Genomic DNA, 19,167 nt, shown 5'->3' on the forward strand with positions numbered 1-19,167 from the left:
CAGGATGTCTTGCTCCCAGGCAGACTAAATCACTTTTTTGCCCGCTTTGAGGACAATACAGTGCCACTGACACGGCCTGCAACGAAAACATGCGGTCTCTCCTTCACTGCAGCCGAGGTGAGTAAGACATTTAAACGTGTTAACCCTCGCAAGGCTGCAGGCCCAGACGGCATCCCCAGCCGCGCCTCAGAGCATGCGCAGACCAGCTGGCCGGTGTGTTTACGGACATATTCAATCAATCCCTATACCAGTCTGCTGTTCCCACATGCTTCAAGAGGGCCACCATTGTTCCTGTTCCCAAGAAAGCTAAGGTAACTGAGCTAAACGACTACCGCCCCGTAGCACTCACTTCCGTCATCATGAAGTGCTTTGAGAGACTAGTCAAGGACCATATCACCTCCACCCTACCTGACACCCTAGACCCACTCCAACTTGCTTACCGCCCAAATAGGTCCACAGACGATGCAATCTCAACCACACTGCACACTGCCCTAACCCACCTGGACAAGAGGAATACCTATGTGAGAATGCTGTTCATCGACTACAGCTCGGCATTCAATACCATAGTACCCTCCAAGCTCGTCATCAAGCTCGAGACCCTGGGTCTCGACCCCGCCCTGTGCAACTGGGTACTGGACTTCCTGACAGGCCGCCCACAGGTGGTGAGGGTAGGCAACAACATCTCCTCCCCGCTGATCCTCAACACGGGGGCCCCACAAGGGTGCGTTCTGAGCCCTCTCCTGTACTCCCTGTTCACCCACGACTGCGTGGCCATGCACGCCTCCAACTCAATCATCAAGTTTGCGGATGACACAACAGTGGTAGGCTTGATTACCAACAACGACGAGACGGCCTACAGGGAGGAGGTGAGGGCCCTCGGAGTGTGGTGTCAGGAAAATAACCTCACACTCAACGTCAACAAAACTAAGGAGATGATTGTGGACTTCAGGAAACAGCAGAGGGAACACCCCCTATCCACATCGATGGATCAGTAGTGGAGAGGGTAGCAAGTTTTAAGTTCCTCGGCATACACATCACAGACAAACTGAATTGGTCCACTCACACTGACAGCGTCGTGAAGAAGGCGCAGCAGCGCCTCTTCAACCTCAGGAGGCTGAAGAAATTCGGCTTGTCACCAAAAGCACTCACAAACTTCTACAGATGCACAATCGAGAGCATCCTGGCGGGCTGTATCACCGCCTGGTACGGCAACTGCTCCGCCCTCAACCGTAAGGCTCTCCAGAGGGTAGTGAGGTCTGCACAACGCATCACCGGGGGCAAACTACCTGCCCTCCAGGACACCTACACCACCCGATGTTACAGGAAGGCCATAAAGATCATCAAGGACATCAACCACCCGAACCACTGCCTGTTCACCCCGCTATCATCCAGAAGGCGAGGTCAGTACAGGTGCATCAAAGCTGGGACCGAGAGACTGAAAAACAGCTTCTATCTCAAGGCCATCAGACTGTTAAACAGCAATCACTAACATTGAGTGGCTGCTGCCAACACACTGTCATTGACACTGACCCAACTCCAGCCACTTTAATAATGGGAATTGATGGGAAATTATGTAAATATATCACTAGCCACTTTAAACAATGCTACCTTATATAATGTTACTTACCCTACACTATTCATCTCATATGCATATGTATATACTGTACTCTAGATCATCGACTGCATTCTTATGTCACTAGCCACTTTAACTATGCCACTTTGTTTACTTTGTCTACATACTCATCTCATATGTATATACTGTACTCGATACCATCTACTGTATGCTGCTCTGTACCATCACTCATTCATATATCCTTATGTACATATTCCTTATCCCCTTACACTGTGTATAAGACAGTAGTTTTGGAATTGTTAGTTAGATTACTTGTTGGTTATCACTGCATTGTCGGAACTAGAAGCACAAGCATTTCGCTACACTCGCATTAACATCTGCTAACCATGTGTATGTGACAAATACAATTTGATTTGATTTGATTTGTGTGTGTGCTTGTAGGATGAGAGTGTTTGCATGTGAATGTCGGAGAGTGTGTGTGTGTGTATTGATCAAAGTCTATCCCCTCTGGTGCGGCTTTGGTTACTGACTGACAGAGCACGGAGAGAAGGGAGAGAGGAGGGAGGTAGGGAGCGACAGACTCGGGGGATAATACCCTAGAAGGGAGTCTAATGATCCAAGATAATTGGATCTGTTGTTGCATTCTGTAGTTAAGAATGGCAGCTCTGTTGAATGAAAGGCAACACTGGTGTAATCTGGGCTCTCTCCAGTATCACCAGGCTCCAGGTGATTATCCACTCAACGCTAAGTTCATTCCTGATTTCATCACTTAATCATCTCTATAAATAAACAGATTTTCTCCTCAAAAAGTCTTGGAGAAAAAAATGTGATCTTGGGTCACATTCTCATTGGGACAGAAGTTTACATACACTCAATTAGTATTTGGTAGCATTGCCTTTAAATTGTTTAACTTGGGTCAAACGTTCCGGGTAGCCTTCCACAAGCTTCCCACAATAAGTTGGGTGAATTTTGGCCCATTCCTCCTGACAGAGCTGGTGTAACGGAGTCAGGTTTGTAGGCCTCCTTGCTTGCACACGCATTTTCAGTTCTGCCCACAAATGTTCTATAAGATGAGGTCAGGGCTTTGTGATGGCCACTCCAATACCTTGACTTTGTTGGCCTTAAGCCATTTTGCCACAACTTTGGAAGTATGCTTGGGGGTCATTGTTCATTTGGAAGACCCATTTGCGACCAATCTTTAACTGATGCCTTGAGATGTTGCTTCAATATATCCACATAATGTTCCTACCTTATGAAGCCATCTATTTTGGGAAGTGCACCAGTCCCTCCTGCAGCAAAGCACCCCCACAACATGATGCTGCCACCCCCGTGCTTCACGGTCGGGGTGGTGTTCTACGGCTTGCAAGCCTCCCCCTTTTCCCTCCAAACATGAAGATGGTCATTATGGCCAAACAGTTCTATTTTTGTTTCATCAGACCAGAGGACATTTCTCCAAAAAGTACGATCTTTGTCCCCATGTGCAGTTGCAAACCGTAGTCTGGCTTTTTTTATGGTGAATTTGGAGCAGTGGCGTCTTCCTTGCTGAGCGGCCTTTCAGGTTATGTCGATATAGGACTCGTTTTACTGTGGAAATAGATACTTTTGTACCTGTTTCCTCCAGCATCTTCACAAGGTCCTTGAAATACATCCACAGGTACACCTCCAATTGACTCAAATGATGTCAACTAGCCTATTAGAAGCTTTTAAAGCCATGACATAATTTTCTGGAATTTTCCAAGTTGTTGAAATGCACAGTCAACTTAGTGTATGTAAACTTCTGACCCACTGGAATTGTGATTCAGTGAATTATAAGTGAAATAATCTTTCTGTAAATAGTTGTTGGAAAAATGACACACAAAGTAGATGTCCTAACCGACTTGCCAAATCTCTAGTTCGCTAACAAGAAATTTGTGAAGTGGTTGAAAAACTAGTTTTAATGACTCCGACCTAAGTGTATGTAAACATCCGTCTTCAACTGTATACATCTGTTGGTCACAGATACCTTAAAAGAAATGGGCCTTACAATGGGCCTAAGGATCTCATCATGGGATTTCTGTGCATTCACATTGCCATCGCTAAAATTTTATTGTGTTCGTTGTCAGTAGCTTATGCCTATACCATAACCCAAACGCCACCATGGGGCACAATGTTCACAACGATGAAGCAACCCCCTTGTCCACATGACATCATAAACATGGTCTGAGGTTGTGGGGCCGGTTGGAAGTGCTGCCAAATTCTCTAAAACGATGTTGGAAGTAGCTTAGGGTCGAGAAATTGACATTAAATTGTCTGGCAACAGCTCTAGTGGACATTACTGTAGTCAGCATGCCAATTGCAGGCTCCCTCAACACTTGAGACATCTGTGGAATTGTGTTGTGTGACAAAACTGCACATTAGAGGGGCCTTTTATTGTCCCCAGCACAAGGTGCACCTGTGTAATGATCGTGCTGTTTAATCTGCTTCTTGATATGCCACAAATGTCAGGTGGATGGATTATCTTGGAAAATGAGAAATGCTCACTAACATGGACCTAAAATACATTTGTGCACAAAATGTGAAAGAAATAAGCTTTTTGTGTATGGAATATTTCTGGGATCTTTTATTTCAGCTCATGAAACATGGGACCAATACTTTACATGTTGTGTTTATATTTTTGTTCAGTGTAGATAAGCTTAATGGAAGAATGATAGAATTGGAATGTTAGAAAACCATTCAAATTCTGGCTGTCATATCAGTTACTAGTTACTATGTAATTACACAAATACAAGATACATTAACTGTATGGTATCTGTTAAACTTAATGACATTTTCATCAACATTTGTGTTGAAGTATATAATCATGTAAACCTAGATTTGTGATTAAGACCTCTCTGTGTTGTGAGTCCTTAAATCCTCCCTCACACCTACTGAACTACTCACGACATGACTAATATAACACGGCTTGGTTAAAATGAATGAGGGGACAGTTAGACAGACAAACAAAGAGACAGTAAAATTCTCTTTCACAGATCATTCCACACCCAGTGATGGATTGTACCAGGCACAGACAGTATTTCGTAAAAATATCATGTCACAGTTCGCTCCGGAACTTTCATTACGCACACCTGGCCCCTATTGCCAGGGATTAGTAATTGTATAAGTGTGTCCTTGGTTTACCATTGTCCTGTCGATTATTGTTACTATGTCCGTTGGTGTGTGTGAGTACCTGTGCTGTGCGTTTTGGGCGTTCGTGCCCTTGTGGATTGCGCAGATGATTACGGGTCTCTTCCCGTGTGTTAATCATTGTGTGCGTGTTATTTATTCTATGTACTCCTCGCTCTTTTGGTTTAGGTTTCTACCCAGTGTTTTGTTACATGTTTGTTTGGTCTTCGTCCCTGTGCCTTTACACGGCACGCCGTAATTTGGGCTTAATAAAAAAAACTATTACGCATTCCTGCGCCTGTCTCCCAATCCTTCATGCCAGCGTGACACATCGGTGCCCTTTGCCACAAATGGGCTGGGCTTGGCAGGTAGCACCAGCAGCAATAATACACACTTCACCATGGGAATGTAACAGCACAGCTGAACTGAAGACTTGACTGACGACTTACAGCGTCCCCTGGCGAGAGCATGCACTCTAACTACATTATGCTGGGAAGAGACATGAGTAAAATAGGATTCCATCATTTTTCAAGAGGAGAGTCAACACTATGTTCCTGGGTGTATTGTCCACAGTATGAATTCCGACAGATGTTGATTGAGTCTGCCATTCGTTGCTTTGACCATTTTGACAGCTCCAGTCATGTTTGTATGTATATCTCTCAGGTTTCTGTACACATGAAGAGATAATGTCCATTACCAAAAGGTGAGAGGAGGGCCATGTACTTTTCATCAAAGCACTGCACAATCACATACACCTGGATAATCAGATGCACAGTCTGGATGTTGTAACCAAACTCCTTTTATTAGTTTCCCACATGTTGACATCTGAAGAATAAGTCCTCTGTTGCCCGTGCCACCATGGAGACAGTGAGAAGTGAGGGTCCATTCATTTTCACTGGGAAGGTAGAGCTGAAATGCACACCACTGTACCAAACAGAGGCATCTCTCTGCATACACTTTACAAAAATACAAAGTGGCACTGTTGGAAACACACTCAGGTAATACCCAGAGGCCAGAGACCTTCACATTTGCAACTAAAAGTACATCCCTGAAACTCTGTCCATGTAGAAATCTGATTGTGATGTATTTCTCTTGTCGGTGTAGGAGGTGCATGCCCCCGGGATGGATAGTGGTTCAGTATGGACGTAATGGTATCAGAGTTAAATTAAGACATACATAACTTCAAAGGGCTCTCTAACGTAGGCGTGTACACAGGGGTAAACTGTGGAAGAGAGAGACAAATATCTCACCCATTAAGGATAATTACAAAGTTAAAGACTGGGGCTCTGGGACAGGGGTATTGTACTCTAGGAATAGCTGGTTGTTCCCACAGGGTAGCCAGAAGTTTACAGAGTGGGATGTTTGGCTGATGAGAAAGGAGGATTAGACACACAATGTCACATAAGGTGATGAGTGGCATTGAAAGAGGTTTAATTTACATTCGGGAGTGAAAAAAATGCTTTCCAATTGGGTGATGTTGCTACTACAAAGACATAAAGACAAGCACATTGTCAATGTAAAAATCATGCAGGCCTACTCAGGTAAGTGCAAAAGATGAGACTCTTCTTTTGCTCTCTCAAGCTCCTCCTCATTCTTGTCAGTGCTACAGACGTTTTGTTGAACGAACGTAAAAAACGCGCTAAGAATATGTGATGCCAGGCCAAAGATGGTTAATACATTAAGATAGTTCACTCAGGCCGTTTACCATTGAAAAATAAGCAAGTTCCGGTACTTATAACTGGGTATGTCTACCATAGACAGTAATGCAATAGCAGCTGGGTCTGGTCTACGAAATTAATTGAAAAAACGGGCGAACAAACAGCGAGTGGGGTGTCTCGCTTCCTAGTTCTTCTTTGGCCAGGCTGCGCAGTGTCTGTCATACTTCCTGAAACACCTGTTTGTCAGTTAGTGGGCACTGGACAGGCACAGCGGAGCAAATGAGTTACACAAAAACATGGACGACGAGTCCCTGGAATACAATTTATTCTAATTCCCTACCTCATTTTACTGAAATGGTTCGGCAACAACATATGAGTATACGTTTGAACATTGTATTGTTGCTGTATTTAATGGTTTGTTTTGGTGAGTACAGCCCTCTCATTTGTCGAGCTCGTTTTCAATGTCACAGATCGCCGAATTTGCGACTTAAACAAATTAAACACAAACATTCGTTAAAAAAAATTATATAGAATCCTGAATTTGTACCCCGTATAATTGTCTAGGCCTACTGCTTTTATCCTACAGACTCATTCATTGTGAATTATTGTTAGAATTATTATAATATGCCACATTTTTACCTTCACATTTAACATAATATATACAACATTTGGATTAGGCTACTATGTATCCATTTGTGAATAGCCACTACCAAATAATTATACTGCATGTTCACAACAAACCAAATTGCGCCTGAGGCCTATGCTTACAACAGGAATGCAGTACCCTGTCATGTGAAATTCATGAGACCCATAGCGTTGACCTTTTTCCTTGTTTTCAATTTCACTCACGTTTTGTTATTGAGCTTAAAGTGGCCTGCGTCCAATGCAAAGCATCCATGATCCATAACTGTGAATATGACTCTTGGGTGAGATCTATTGACATTGATCAGATTTATATAACAATTCCTATTCGCATATTTACTGGTTGAACAGTAGGAGGAGTCATTTCCTGTATGTTTGAGACATATGTGGATAAATGCCAATGGGTTGCCAACTTTCCCATCAACAGTTTAAATGTTAACAGCTATCAAGCATCTGCTACTCGAAAGGCTCTTCAACTTGAAATATTATTTTATTATTTAAAAAATAAATTCTACCTTGTTTATGAGATTAGTTTGTTCATTTCCAGTCCACTTTACAATGAGGTCTTTTTAAATAGCGCAGGATTTCTGCATATTAATCCTATGTAGATCACAGTACTCAGACTCTCTGTGTCCATAGTAAAAAAAAAAAATGTCTGCTTTGGATGTGACCTTCACTTGTCTCTGTGGGGACAGTGTCCAAAGGCTTACAGTTGAAGTTGGAAGTTTACATACACCTTAGCCAAATACATTTAAACTGTTTTTCACAATTCCTGACATTTAATCCTAGTAAAAATTCCCTGTCTTAGGGCAGTTAGAATAACCACTTTATTTAAGAATGTGAAATGTCAGAATAATTGTAGAGATAATTATTTATTTCTGATTTTATTTCTTTCAGCACATTCCCAGTGGGTAAGAAGTTTACATACACGCAATTAGTATTTGGTAGCATTGCCTTTAAATTGTTTAAGTTGGGTCAAATGTTTCGGGTGGCCTTCCACAAGCTTCCCACAATAAGTTGGGTGAATTTTGGCCCATTCCTGCTGACAGAGCTGGTGGAATGGAGTCAGGTTTGTAGGCCTCCTTGCTCGCATACACTTTTTCAGTTCTGCCCACAAATGTTCTATAGGTTTGAGGTCAGGGCTTTGTGATGGCCACTCCAATACCTTGACTTTGTTGTCCTTAAGCCATTTTGCCACAACTTTGGAAGTATGCTTGAGGTCATTGTTCATTTGGAAGACCCATTTGCAACCAAGCTTTAACTTCCTGACTGATGTCTTGAGATGTTGCTTCAACATATCCACATAATTTTCCTATCTCATGAAGCCATCTATTTTGTAAAGTGCACCAGTCCCTCCTGCAGCAAAGCACCCCCACAACATGATGCTGCTTCACGGGTTGAGATGGTGTTCTTCGGCTTGCAAGCCTCTCCCTTTTTCCTCCAAACATAAGGATGGTCATTATGGCCAAACAGTTCTATTTTTGTTTCATCAGACCAGAGGGCATTTCTCCAAAAAGTACGATCTTTGTCCCCATGTGCAGCTGCAAACTGTAGTCTGGCTTTTTTATGGCGGTTTTGGAGCACTGGCTTCTTCCTTGCTGAGCGGCCTTTCAGGTTATGTCGATATAGGACTCCTTTTACTGTGGATATAGATACTTTTGTACCTGTTTCATCCAGCATCTTCACAAGGTCCTGTGCTGTTTTTCTGGGATTGATTTTCACTTTTCGCACCAAAGTACGTTCATCTCTAGGAGACCGAACGCGTCTCCTTCCTGAGCAGTATGACGGCTGCGTGGTCCCATGGTGTTTATACTTGCGTACTATTGTTTGTACAGATGAACGTGGCACCTTCAGGCATTTGGAAATTGCTCCCAAGGATGAACCAGACTTGTGGAGGTCTCCAATTTCTTTTCTGAGGTCTTGCCTGATTTCTTTTGATTTTCCCATGATGTCAAGCAAAGAGGCACTGAGTTTGAAGGTAGGTCTTGAAATACATCCACAGGTACACCTCCAATTGACTCATTATGTCAATTAGCCTAACGGAAGCTTCTAAAGCCATGACATCATTTTCTGGAATTGTCCAAGCTGTTTAATGGCACAGTTAACTTAGTGTATGTAATCTTCTGACCCACTGGAATTGTGATACAGTGAAATAACCTGTCTGTGAACAATTGTTGGAAAATTACATGTGTCATGCACAAAGTAGATGTCCTAACTGACTTGCCAAAACTCTAGTCAGTTAACAAGACATTTGTGGAGTGGTTGAAAAACGAGTTTTAATGACTCCAACTTAATTGTATGTAATCTTCTGACTTCAACTGTATCTACTTGCTCCAAGGCAGAAGAATTGTTATGTACTGTTGAAATGTGAATCACATGCAGACCTACAGTGTGCTGTATGTTAAATGATACGTTTGCATTTCCCTGTGTGGGTTGGAATTCACATGGAAAATACAGTATTGGATCTTTGGGGGTGGCTCTGTTTTGAAATATAACACACATTATTTAAATCTTTTGTCTTTGATTTTTATTTTTTTTACATTGCACAATGTCTGCATTGGCGACGCTCATCACAAGGAATACTATTACTACTACTACTGTAGGCTGTGTTGTTATTGCCATGTTTGCTAGTAGTTGATGGAAAGATCAACATATTGTTGTTTGCTTGTCAATCCAGGAAGTGGTAAAGGACTATTTTACAAGTGCCACTTGTACATACACTTGTTATGGAAATCGTTAGAAAATCAGCTCCTCCTCAATTTCTACACATTATACAACGTGTGTGCAGTGCTTGTTTCGTAGGCAGAACGGCTATTAAATGGTTGAGATTTTGATTAATTGCTTGGAATGCTTGTGGTTGTTATGTCTGTATGTTGCCAATGCCAGACTCTCAATGTCAATGAAAAGATAACAAGGAAAGAGAGAGACAACTAGGACACTTACTGCTACAGCTATTCTTGAATCGTCTGGTAGTCTTGTTGTCAGATGATGCCAGGTAAACAATGTCTCCCATGGAAAATGCATTAGATTGTGTAATTCCAATTAATAGCAGGCAGTGTACAGATGTTTTAATGTTGCTATCTGGCTACTGGATTAATACTGGGTCAACAATGTGGGCCTTTAGGGGTACCTTTGACATTGTGATTATATGCAATTGTAAAATGAGACATTTAGCTTTATTCTGTTTTATTTTTGTTTTATTTATATGAACTACCTTTCTTCCAAATTATTAATCTTTTGACTATCACAGTTTATTTTGTTCCCAACTGGATTTCACTCAAAAGTCTGTACAATTCCTCCTCCTGAATCTATCTTCCTCATCTGACCATCTCACCCTCCCTGCCCTGCTGTCTCCCTCAGTGCTGTGCCCTGTGTCAGGCATAACAGTGAGCTCCCCTGCGGAGGTCCATTCTGTGAGGGGTGATGCCGTCACCCTGACTTGCACCTTCACCTCTACCAGTCGAGCCACCAGCCGTATGTCAGTGGACTGGTCCTACAGGCCTCAGAGCGGAGGCCCTCCGCAGGCGGTAAATACCCACCATAGAAAAATAATCTGTATATTGAGTTGATTGATAATAAAGTGCACATTGAATGAAGAATTACTATGCTTTTACACCCTGGCATTGGTACACTTAATATGGCTGCCGCCGGCCCTCCCATCCCAATACATTGACTTGAATTGTGATGCCTGTTAGAGTAATTCTATTTCTATGGTACACTTAACCCCTGGACATATGACTCAGAAACCCCAGGCAGTTAGGGGCAGGAATCAGGATCACTCTTCTACATCTTGGTGATGTGGTAAATGTATGTTAAGTTGCGGTTAGGTCTCCGACACCAAAGCTCTCCTAGATCCAATTTCCTTGTCGATACTCTTAGCAGCTGACCGCATAAGTTTTTAATTCCATTTCGAGGGCCGATAATGTATACGCTATGTAGTTGTTGGCATATCATATCCTATAGGAGCACTCAGCGCTAATGTGCTGCGGCTCCCTTGATGAGGTGATAGGAGCTGTTGGTTTAGTCATTAAGATGTAGTAGTCAGGCCTACTGCTGTGTCAGTGTCAGCAGATAGTGTGGGCTGTTACGTCACCCAACACAAACTCTTCATCCTAGGTGTGTCGGCTGTATAAGCATAACATGGTTGTTGGTTTAAATTCCTTATTTACTTGAAAAAGTTTGTTTTGTGCAACTATAGATGGATAAGGAAACGTGGAACTTTTTGCCGCATAGCCCAACAGAGCTAGCCAACACAACAGAGCTAGCCAACACAACAGAACTAGAGAGTGAATTTGTCTCTCATAGTACATTTATTTCCATCCAATTTCATTAGCAGATTCGGACACATTTATTGCCACAATCGTATATCAAAAGGCACTGTGAATAAGTATTTGAAAACTCAATCAGAAATATAATTTATCAGCCAATGCTTGAGAACTATGAATTGGTGGTGTGCTTCAGTCTCCCTGCATAATTATCAATATCTTGATGAGAATGAATTTCCAGTGTTGAAAAGGCAGCTCAAAATGTCCAACGATTAAATCACATATCCATAGCAACGGATAGCAAGGAAGGACTTGGATGGCTTGTCATTAAATTCCTCTGAATGACACTGAATGAACACCTCCAGTCAATCAATGTCCTGTATAAGACATGAGCAAATCAATTCAATATCCATTTTGATGGCCATGATCCACCAGGTTTTTATTCGGTGAGTCACTACCGTTACGGTAACCACAAAGCTTTGAACCACAGACCCTAACATTTGCACCCCGAGAGACGGTTCCCCGGACCCAAATTAGCCCTGGATTGAAAATCATTCAATGATGATTCTACATTGAAAGTGAGTTTTAGTCCAGGACTAGCTTTAATCTGGGTCTGGCTCTAAATGTTTCAGAGGTACTTGGCTAGTTGTAACCTGTCTGATGTAGGCCTAAGTATCTGTCTGGGTTGACTGGGTGCAGTGGTTGGATTTAGTGTGCTGTCAGTCTCAGCTCTATGGCTGTCTGAACTGAAGTGCCTCCTGGAGAGCCCAGCCCATACAGAGCTATAAAACAAATATAACTGCTAAGCACCATTGATTGTTAACAGCCCTGCCGTGTGTTGGTCTTTGTGTACATTTTCCTGTGCCGTTTATTCACTATGTGTAATTAGTTTTCTTCAATGTGTCTCTTTGACAATTCTTATTGTCTATTTGTCGGTGTGTTGCCGTCTGAGTAAAGCCCTATTTTAGCTTTTTGAAACCATTCCCAGCCTTCTACCCCTGCTACTTTTCGAAATGCGGTAATGGTTAGTGTGATTGATGCTGTATGTCTGTTGTCTGTGTCTTGTTAAGTGGCTCTGTTGTTGCCAAGGTCTGAGTAACACTGTACTAAACCTATGCCCAGAGTCATCCCAATCTCTCCTCTTCTCTTTGTTCCCCAGTTCTTCCACTTCTCCTCTCTGGTGTTCCCTCCGCGGGATGGCCAGTTTAATGGGCGTGTGAAGTGGCTGGGTAGCCCGGCCCGGGGCGTGGCCTCCATCCAGCTTCTCAACGCCTCCCTCAGCGACAACGGCACCTACAGCTGCTCCGTCAGGAACCCCCCCGACGTCCACGGATTCCCCACCTCACAGACCGTCCTCACCGTGACGCCCGAAGGTGAGGCAATTCCTCAGAGGAATGTATATTTAGGGCCAAATTCTAACTTGAGATGGGTGCATGTGAATCATGCACTGATGTTAATAGGACTTTTGAGAACATTTTCCAGTAAGAACATTTGTGTGCGTCTCAAGTCAGAATTTGTCCCTTAATTGAGAGGCAGGAGTTTAAGATTTGTTAGTAAAGGTGATTGTGGGTTCACCCTGTTGACCTGTTGACCTTAGGAATGATGACATGTAGAACATGACTGTGTGGGAATTGTGGCACTGGGGAGATTTACTTCTCATTGGGCAGTAAAACCTACCTCATGTTCAATACTGGTATGGTCGGTCACATTTATTGATGCCTTTTCGAATACTTATAGATTTCAGTACGTGTGCGCTACACATTGTCACATTTTCCACAAAGCTAAAACAATCCATCTTTTAGAAGCTTTTGAGGACAGGATGCAGATTTATTTTACAGGTTTATTAAAGCAATTGCACACAAAGGCATGCTAAACTACGTTTTTAGTACCGCTGTGCTGAGGTCATACAAGGCGGATCTCGTAACTAAAGAGATTAACGAATCTTTACCGTCTCCACTTACACTGAGTGTGTATGTGGTTATGATGAACCCTCTCCTCTCCACAGTGCTCGCGGTTCACTTCTCAGATGTGGCGGTGCTTTTAGCCTTCATACTGCTTCCTTCCACCATCATCACGCTGGCTCTGCTGGGTCGCATGTGCTGCCCTCCGAGGGACAAGAGCCAGACCCAGGGTTACCACTCCCCTATTGAGGTCACACCTGGGTGAGTAGATTTACTCCTCAATCAGTGCACCAGTTCTTCATGGCCTCCTAGACATATGGACATATGTTTTCAAAGAAGTGATATGGTTTTGGTAAAGAGAGCCCCCATCGCTGACTTGCTGAGTGGACACTATGGCTTTTTCTCATTTAATCTTTCCTTGATTCCTTTTGTCCTCTCTCCTCACCTCCTCCTCAAAATGCATTGGAGAAGAGGGTCCAAGGGGAGGGACAGTGGACCTTCTCCTCCAATACGATTGAAAAGAAGCCGAGCAGAGATGACGCGAGGAATCAAGGAAAGATCAATTGAGAAACGGCCTTGAGCCAATATAGCAAATTGCTAATGCTGACTGTTTTGTGATTTGACCAATTTGAACTCTACCATCTTTTTGACAGAGAGGAGCCTGGCTTCAAGCAGATCCACAGCAAGGAGAAAAACATGACATGCTGCCACATATATTTGCTGGTATGGCATGTTTCTTTTTGCTTATGAATTAGTTAGGGGCACATGTCTCCCCGATCAACTTCAAATCAAATTGTATTTTTCACATGCGCCGAATTCAACAGGTGTAGACCTTATAGTGAAATGCTTACTTACAAGCCCTTAACCAACAATGCAGTTTTAAGAAAAAATAAGTGTTAAGTAAAAAAATTACAGTAACATATATATAATTAAAGAGCAGCAGTAAAATAACAATAGCGAAGCTATATACAGGGTGTACCGGTACAGAGTCAATGTGCGGGGGCAACAGTTAGTCAAGGTAATTGAGGTAATATGTGCATGTAGGTAGAGTTAAAGTGACTATGCATAGACAATAAACAGAGAGTAGCAGCAGTGTAAAAAAGGGGGGTAATGCAAATAGTCTGGGTAGCCATTTGATTAGCTGTTCAGGAGTCTAATTACTAGGGGTAGAAGCTGTTAAGAAGTCTTTTGGACCTCGACTTTGCGCTCCGGTACCGCATGCCATGAGGTAGCAGAGAGAACAGTCTATGATTAGGGTGGCTGGAGTCTTTGACAGACACCGTCTGGTATAGAGGTCTTGGATGGAAGGAAGCTTGGCCCCGGTGATATACTGGGCCGTACGCACTACCCTCTGTAGTGCCTGGCGGTCGGTGTCCGAGCACTTCCCATACTAAGCAGTGAAGCAACCAGTCAGGGTACTGTCAAAAAGTATAGCTGTAGAACCTTTTGAGGATCTCAGGACCCATGCCAAATCTTTTCAGTCTCCTGAGGGGGAATAGGCTTTGTCGTGCCCTCTTCACGACTGTCTTGGTGTGCTTGGACCATGATAGTTTGTTGGTGATGTGGACACCAAGGAACTTGAAGCTCTCAACCTGCTCCACGACAGCCCCGTTGATGAGAATGAGGGCGTGCTCAGTCCTCCTTTTCCTGTAATCCACAATCATCTCCTTTGTCTTGATCATGTTGAAGGATATGTTGTTGTCCTGGCACCACATGGCCAGGTCTCTGACCTCCTCCCTATAGGATGTCTCATCGTTGTCGGTGATCAGGCCTACCACGGTTGTGTCATCGGCAAACTAAATGATGGTGTTGGAGTTGTGCCTGGCCATGCAGTCATGAGTGAACAGGGAGTACAGGAGGGGACTGAGCATTCACCCTTGAGGGGCCCCCGTGTTGAGGATCAGCGTGGTGACTGTGTTGTTACCTACCCTTACCACCTGGGGCGGCCCGTCAGGAACTCCAGGATCCAGTTGCAGTTAGGTTGTAGTTATTATAGTAATTATAGGACTATTTCTCTCTATACCATTTGTATTTCATTAACCTTTGACTATTGGATGTTCTTATAGGCACTTTAGTATTGCCAGTGTAACAGTACAGCTTCCATCCCTCTCCTCACCGCTACCTGGGCTCGAACCAGGAACACATCGTCAACAGCCACCCTCGAAGCAGCGTTACCCATGCAGAGCAAGGGGAACAACTACTCCAAGTCTCAGAGCGAGTGACGTTTGAAAAGCTATTACCACGCACCCCGCTAACTAGCTTGTCATATCATATAGGTTACACCAGCCTAATCTCGGGAGTTGATAGGCTTGAAGTCATAAACAGCGCAATGCTTGAAGAATTGTGAAGAGCTGCTGGCAAAACGCACTAAAGTGCTGTTTGAATGAATGCTTACGAGCCTGCTGGTGCCAACCATCGACCAGTCAGACTGCTCTATCAAATCATAGACTTAATTATAACATGATAACACACAGAAATACGAGCCTTAGGTCATTAATATGGTCGAATCGGGAAACGGTCATTTTGAAAACAAAATGTTTATTCTTTCAGGGAAATACGGAACCGTTCCGTATTTTATCTAACGGATGCCATTCCTAAGTCTAAATATTGCTGTTACATTGCACAACCTTCAATGTTATGTAATAATTACGTAAAATTCTGTCAAATTAGTTCGCAATGAGCCAGGCGACCCAAACTGTTGCATATACCCTGACTCTGCGTGTAATGAACGCAAGAGAAGTGACAAAATTTCACCTGGTTAATATTGCCTGCTAACCTTTCTTTTAGCTAAATATGCAGGTTTCAAAATATATTCTTCTGTGTATTGATTTTAAGAAAGGCATTGATGTTTATGGTTAGGTACACGTTTGAGCAACGACAGTCCTTTTTCGCGAATGCGGACCACATCGATTATATGCAACGCAGGACACACTAGATAAACTAGTAATATCATCAACCATGTGAAGTTAACTAGTGATTATGATTGGTTGATTGTTTTTTACAAGATAAGTTTAATGCTACCTAGCAACTTACCTTGGCTTCTTACTGCATTCGCGTAACATGCAGGCTCCTCGTGAGGCAGGTGGGTAGAGCGTTGGACTAGTTAACCGTAAGATTGAATCCCTGAGCTGACAAGGTAAAAATATGTCGTTCTGCCCCTGAACAAGGCAGTTAACCCACCGTTCCTAGGCAGTCATTGAAAATAAGAATGTGTTCTTAACACCATATATATATATATTTTTTTTTAATCTGCAAAATCGGCGTCCAAAAATACAGATTTCCGATTGTTATGAAAACTTGAAATCTGCCCTAATTAATCGGCCATTCCGATTAATCGGTCGACGTGTAGTATGTACGTACAGTCACTGCGGGCGGGGACGTGATCGGTGCACTTATTGATGAAGCCAGTGACTGATGTGGTGTACTCCTTAAAGCCATCGGAAGAATACCAGAACATACTCCAGTCTGTGCTAGCAAAAGAGTCCTGTAGCTTAGCATCTGCTTCATCTGAGCACTTGTTTTTACTGACCGAGTCACTGGTGCCTCCTGCTCCTGAATCAGGAGGATAGAATTATGGAAAAACATCCCCACAGCATGATGCTGCTACCACCATGCTTCACTGTGGGGATGGTATTCTTCGGGTGATGAGAGGTGTTGGGTTTGCGCCATACATAGTTTTCCTTGATGGCCAAAAAGCTCAATTTTAGTCTCATCTGACCAGAGTACCTTCCATATGTTTGGGGAGTCTTCCACATTCCTTTTGGTGAACACCAAACGTGTTTGCTTATTTTTTTCTTTAAGCAGAGGCTTTTTTTCTGGCTACTCTTCTGTAAAGCCCAGTTCTGTGGAGTGTACGGCTTAAAGAGGTCCTATGGACAGATACTCCAGTCTCCGCTGTGGGGCTTTGCAGCTCCTTCAGGGTTATCTTTGGTCTCTTTGTTGCCTCTCTGATTAATGCCCTCCTTGCCTGGTCTGTGAGTTTTGGTGGGCGGCCCTCTCTTGGCAGGTTTGTTGTAATGGACTTAATTGTGCTCCGTGGGATGTTAAAAGTTTCAGATATTTTTTTATAACCCAACCCTGATCTGTACTTCTCCACAACTTTGTCTCTGACCTGTTTGGCGAGCTCATTGGTTTTCATGGTGCTGCTTGCTTGGTGGTGCCCCTTGCTTAGTGGTGTTGCAGACTCTGGGGCCAGTGGTGTTGCAGACTCTGGGTCCTTTCAGAACAGGTGTATATATACTGAGATCATGTGACACTTCGATTGCATACATGTGGACTTTATTGAACTAATTATGTGACTTTTGAAGGTAATTGGTTGCACCAGATCTTTTTTAGGGGCATCATAGCAAAGGGGTGAATACATATGCACGAACCACTTTTCCATTTGTTTTTTTCCCCCTTCATTTCCCTTCACCAATTTGGACTATTTTGTGTAGTCCATTACATGAAATCCAAATAAAAATCAGTTTAAATTACAGGTTGTAATGCAACAAAGCACAGTACGTGCTCGTAGTTCATCTATTTTATTATCCAGTGATTGTACGTTGGGTAATAGGATCGATGGTAAAAGCAGATTACTCGCCGTCGGATCCTTAGAAGGCACCCAGACCTACGTCCCCGATATCTCAGTCTCTTTCTCCTGCGAATAATGGGGATGAGGGCCTTGTCTGGAGTAAATTCTTTGCGTCCGACTCGTTACAGAAAAAAAAGTATTCTTCCAGTACGGGTTGAGTAATCGCTCTCCTCATATCTAGAAGCTAATTTAGGTCATAGGAGACAGTGGCAGAAACATTATGTACAAAATAAGTTACAAATAACGCACAATAAAACACACAATACCACAATTGGTTAGGGGACCGTAAAACGGCAGCCATCTCCTCCTGCGCCATTATAACATACTCTAAATGTAGTTTATGTCTGACAATTTGAGATGTCGCTGAAATATGTATCTGTTACCCCACTTCCTGTCTCTAGGATTCCGACTATGAGGATTACTACGTCCACAAAGAGAAGCCTCCGGCTCAGGGAGAGACCATGGCCGAGTCTCAGTGCTAGAGATCCCTGCTGGCGGTGGTCTGTAAGAACAGCGGCCCCCTCCATGCCTTGCCAATAGGAGGGGTTGAACGGAATTCTCCCTTACACTGTTAAAAATGCCAAGATTCCGGGACTTGGCTCTGTGGAAGGGGCAGTCTCTCACACACACCTCCCTTCTCTCATGGCTTGTCCACAGCTGATTCCGCTGGTGGGATAAATGTGAGTCCTGTGCCAGACACACACATACGTTTAGCACTATACTCTAAACATTTCTGGATGGATTTTCTTATTTTGAAGGAGATGTATATATTATTAAGTTATTGTCTGCTTTATAACTTTGGACATTTTGAATAATTGTTTTTGTACAGCTATTATGAGAGTTTTTTTGAACTATCGGTCTTCTTGGAATCTATTGCTAGAATTGTAGACAATCTTTACCTGTGGCTACATCTGCTTCATTGAGTCCAATCCATATTATTTTAAACTTGTCTTTAGAGTTAGTGTCACATATGAACCCATTCATATGACTACATTCAGGAGTGGACATATTATGACCTCACATTCTGAGGTTGAATGAATTTACAGGATTTGATTTACATGTTAGAATTTGGATGTACAGTGTAGTGAATGTTGTTGAATGCATGTATGTGCAAAATGTATTATTCTGCTTAATAAAATACATAAATGTTCTTGTCTGTTGGTTAAATGGTTAGTCCATATACCATGTAAATTGAACTACAGTACATTTTCAATAATGTCGGTCTTTGAACCTAATCTGACTTAAAAACGTGCACCCGTGTTGTTTGAAATCCCCATCCATGTTGCTGGTGTGAACTACACTGAACATAAATATAAACGCAACATTTACAGTGTTGGTCCCATGTTTAATGAGCTGAAATAAACCATCCCAGAAGTGTTCCATAAGCACAAAAAGCTTATTTCTCAAAAATGTT

The 19,167-nt window shown here is 42.9% G+C and overlaps 1 protein-coding gene across 2 annotated transcripts; it reads left to right on the forward strand.

Moving 5' to 3' along the window:
• The first annotated feature begins 6,574 nt into the window (after nt 1-6,574).
• Nucleotides 6,575-18,903, forward strand: LOC115136974 (myelin protein zero-like protein 3). Of its 2 annotated transcripts, XM_029672923.2 has the most exons (6): nt 6,587-6,796; nt 10,375-10,541; nt 12,439-12,652; nt 13,285-13,441; nt 13,834-13,903; nt 18,155-18,903. In XM_029672923.2, exons 1-6 carry the CDS (start codon nt 6,652-6,654, stop codon nt 18,233-18,235), a joined length of 834 nt encoding a protein of 277 aa, XP_029528783.1. In that variant the 5' UTR covers nt 6,587-6,651; the 3' UTR covers nt 18,236-18,903. The 2 variants fall into 2 exon arrangements, with proteins under 2 accessions (XP_029528784.1, XP_029528783.1); XM_029672924.2 differs by lacking the exons at nt 13,834-13,903; nt 18,155-18,903 and adding an exon at nt 13,652-13,827 and having other exon boundaries at nt 6,575-6,796.
• The last annotated feature ends 264 nt before the right edge of the window (nt 18,904-19,167 follow it).

Source organism: Oncorhynchus nerka, linkage group LG11 (genome assembly GCF_034236695.1).
Source record: "Oncorhynchus nerka isolate Pitt River linkage group LG11, Oner_Uvic_2.0, whole genome shotgun sequence".
NCBI classification, from domain to species: Eukaryota; Metazoa; Chordata; class Actinopteri; order Salmoniformes; family Salmonidae; genus Oncorhynchus; species Oncorhynchus nerka.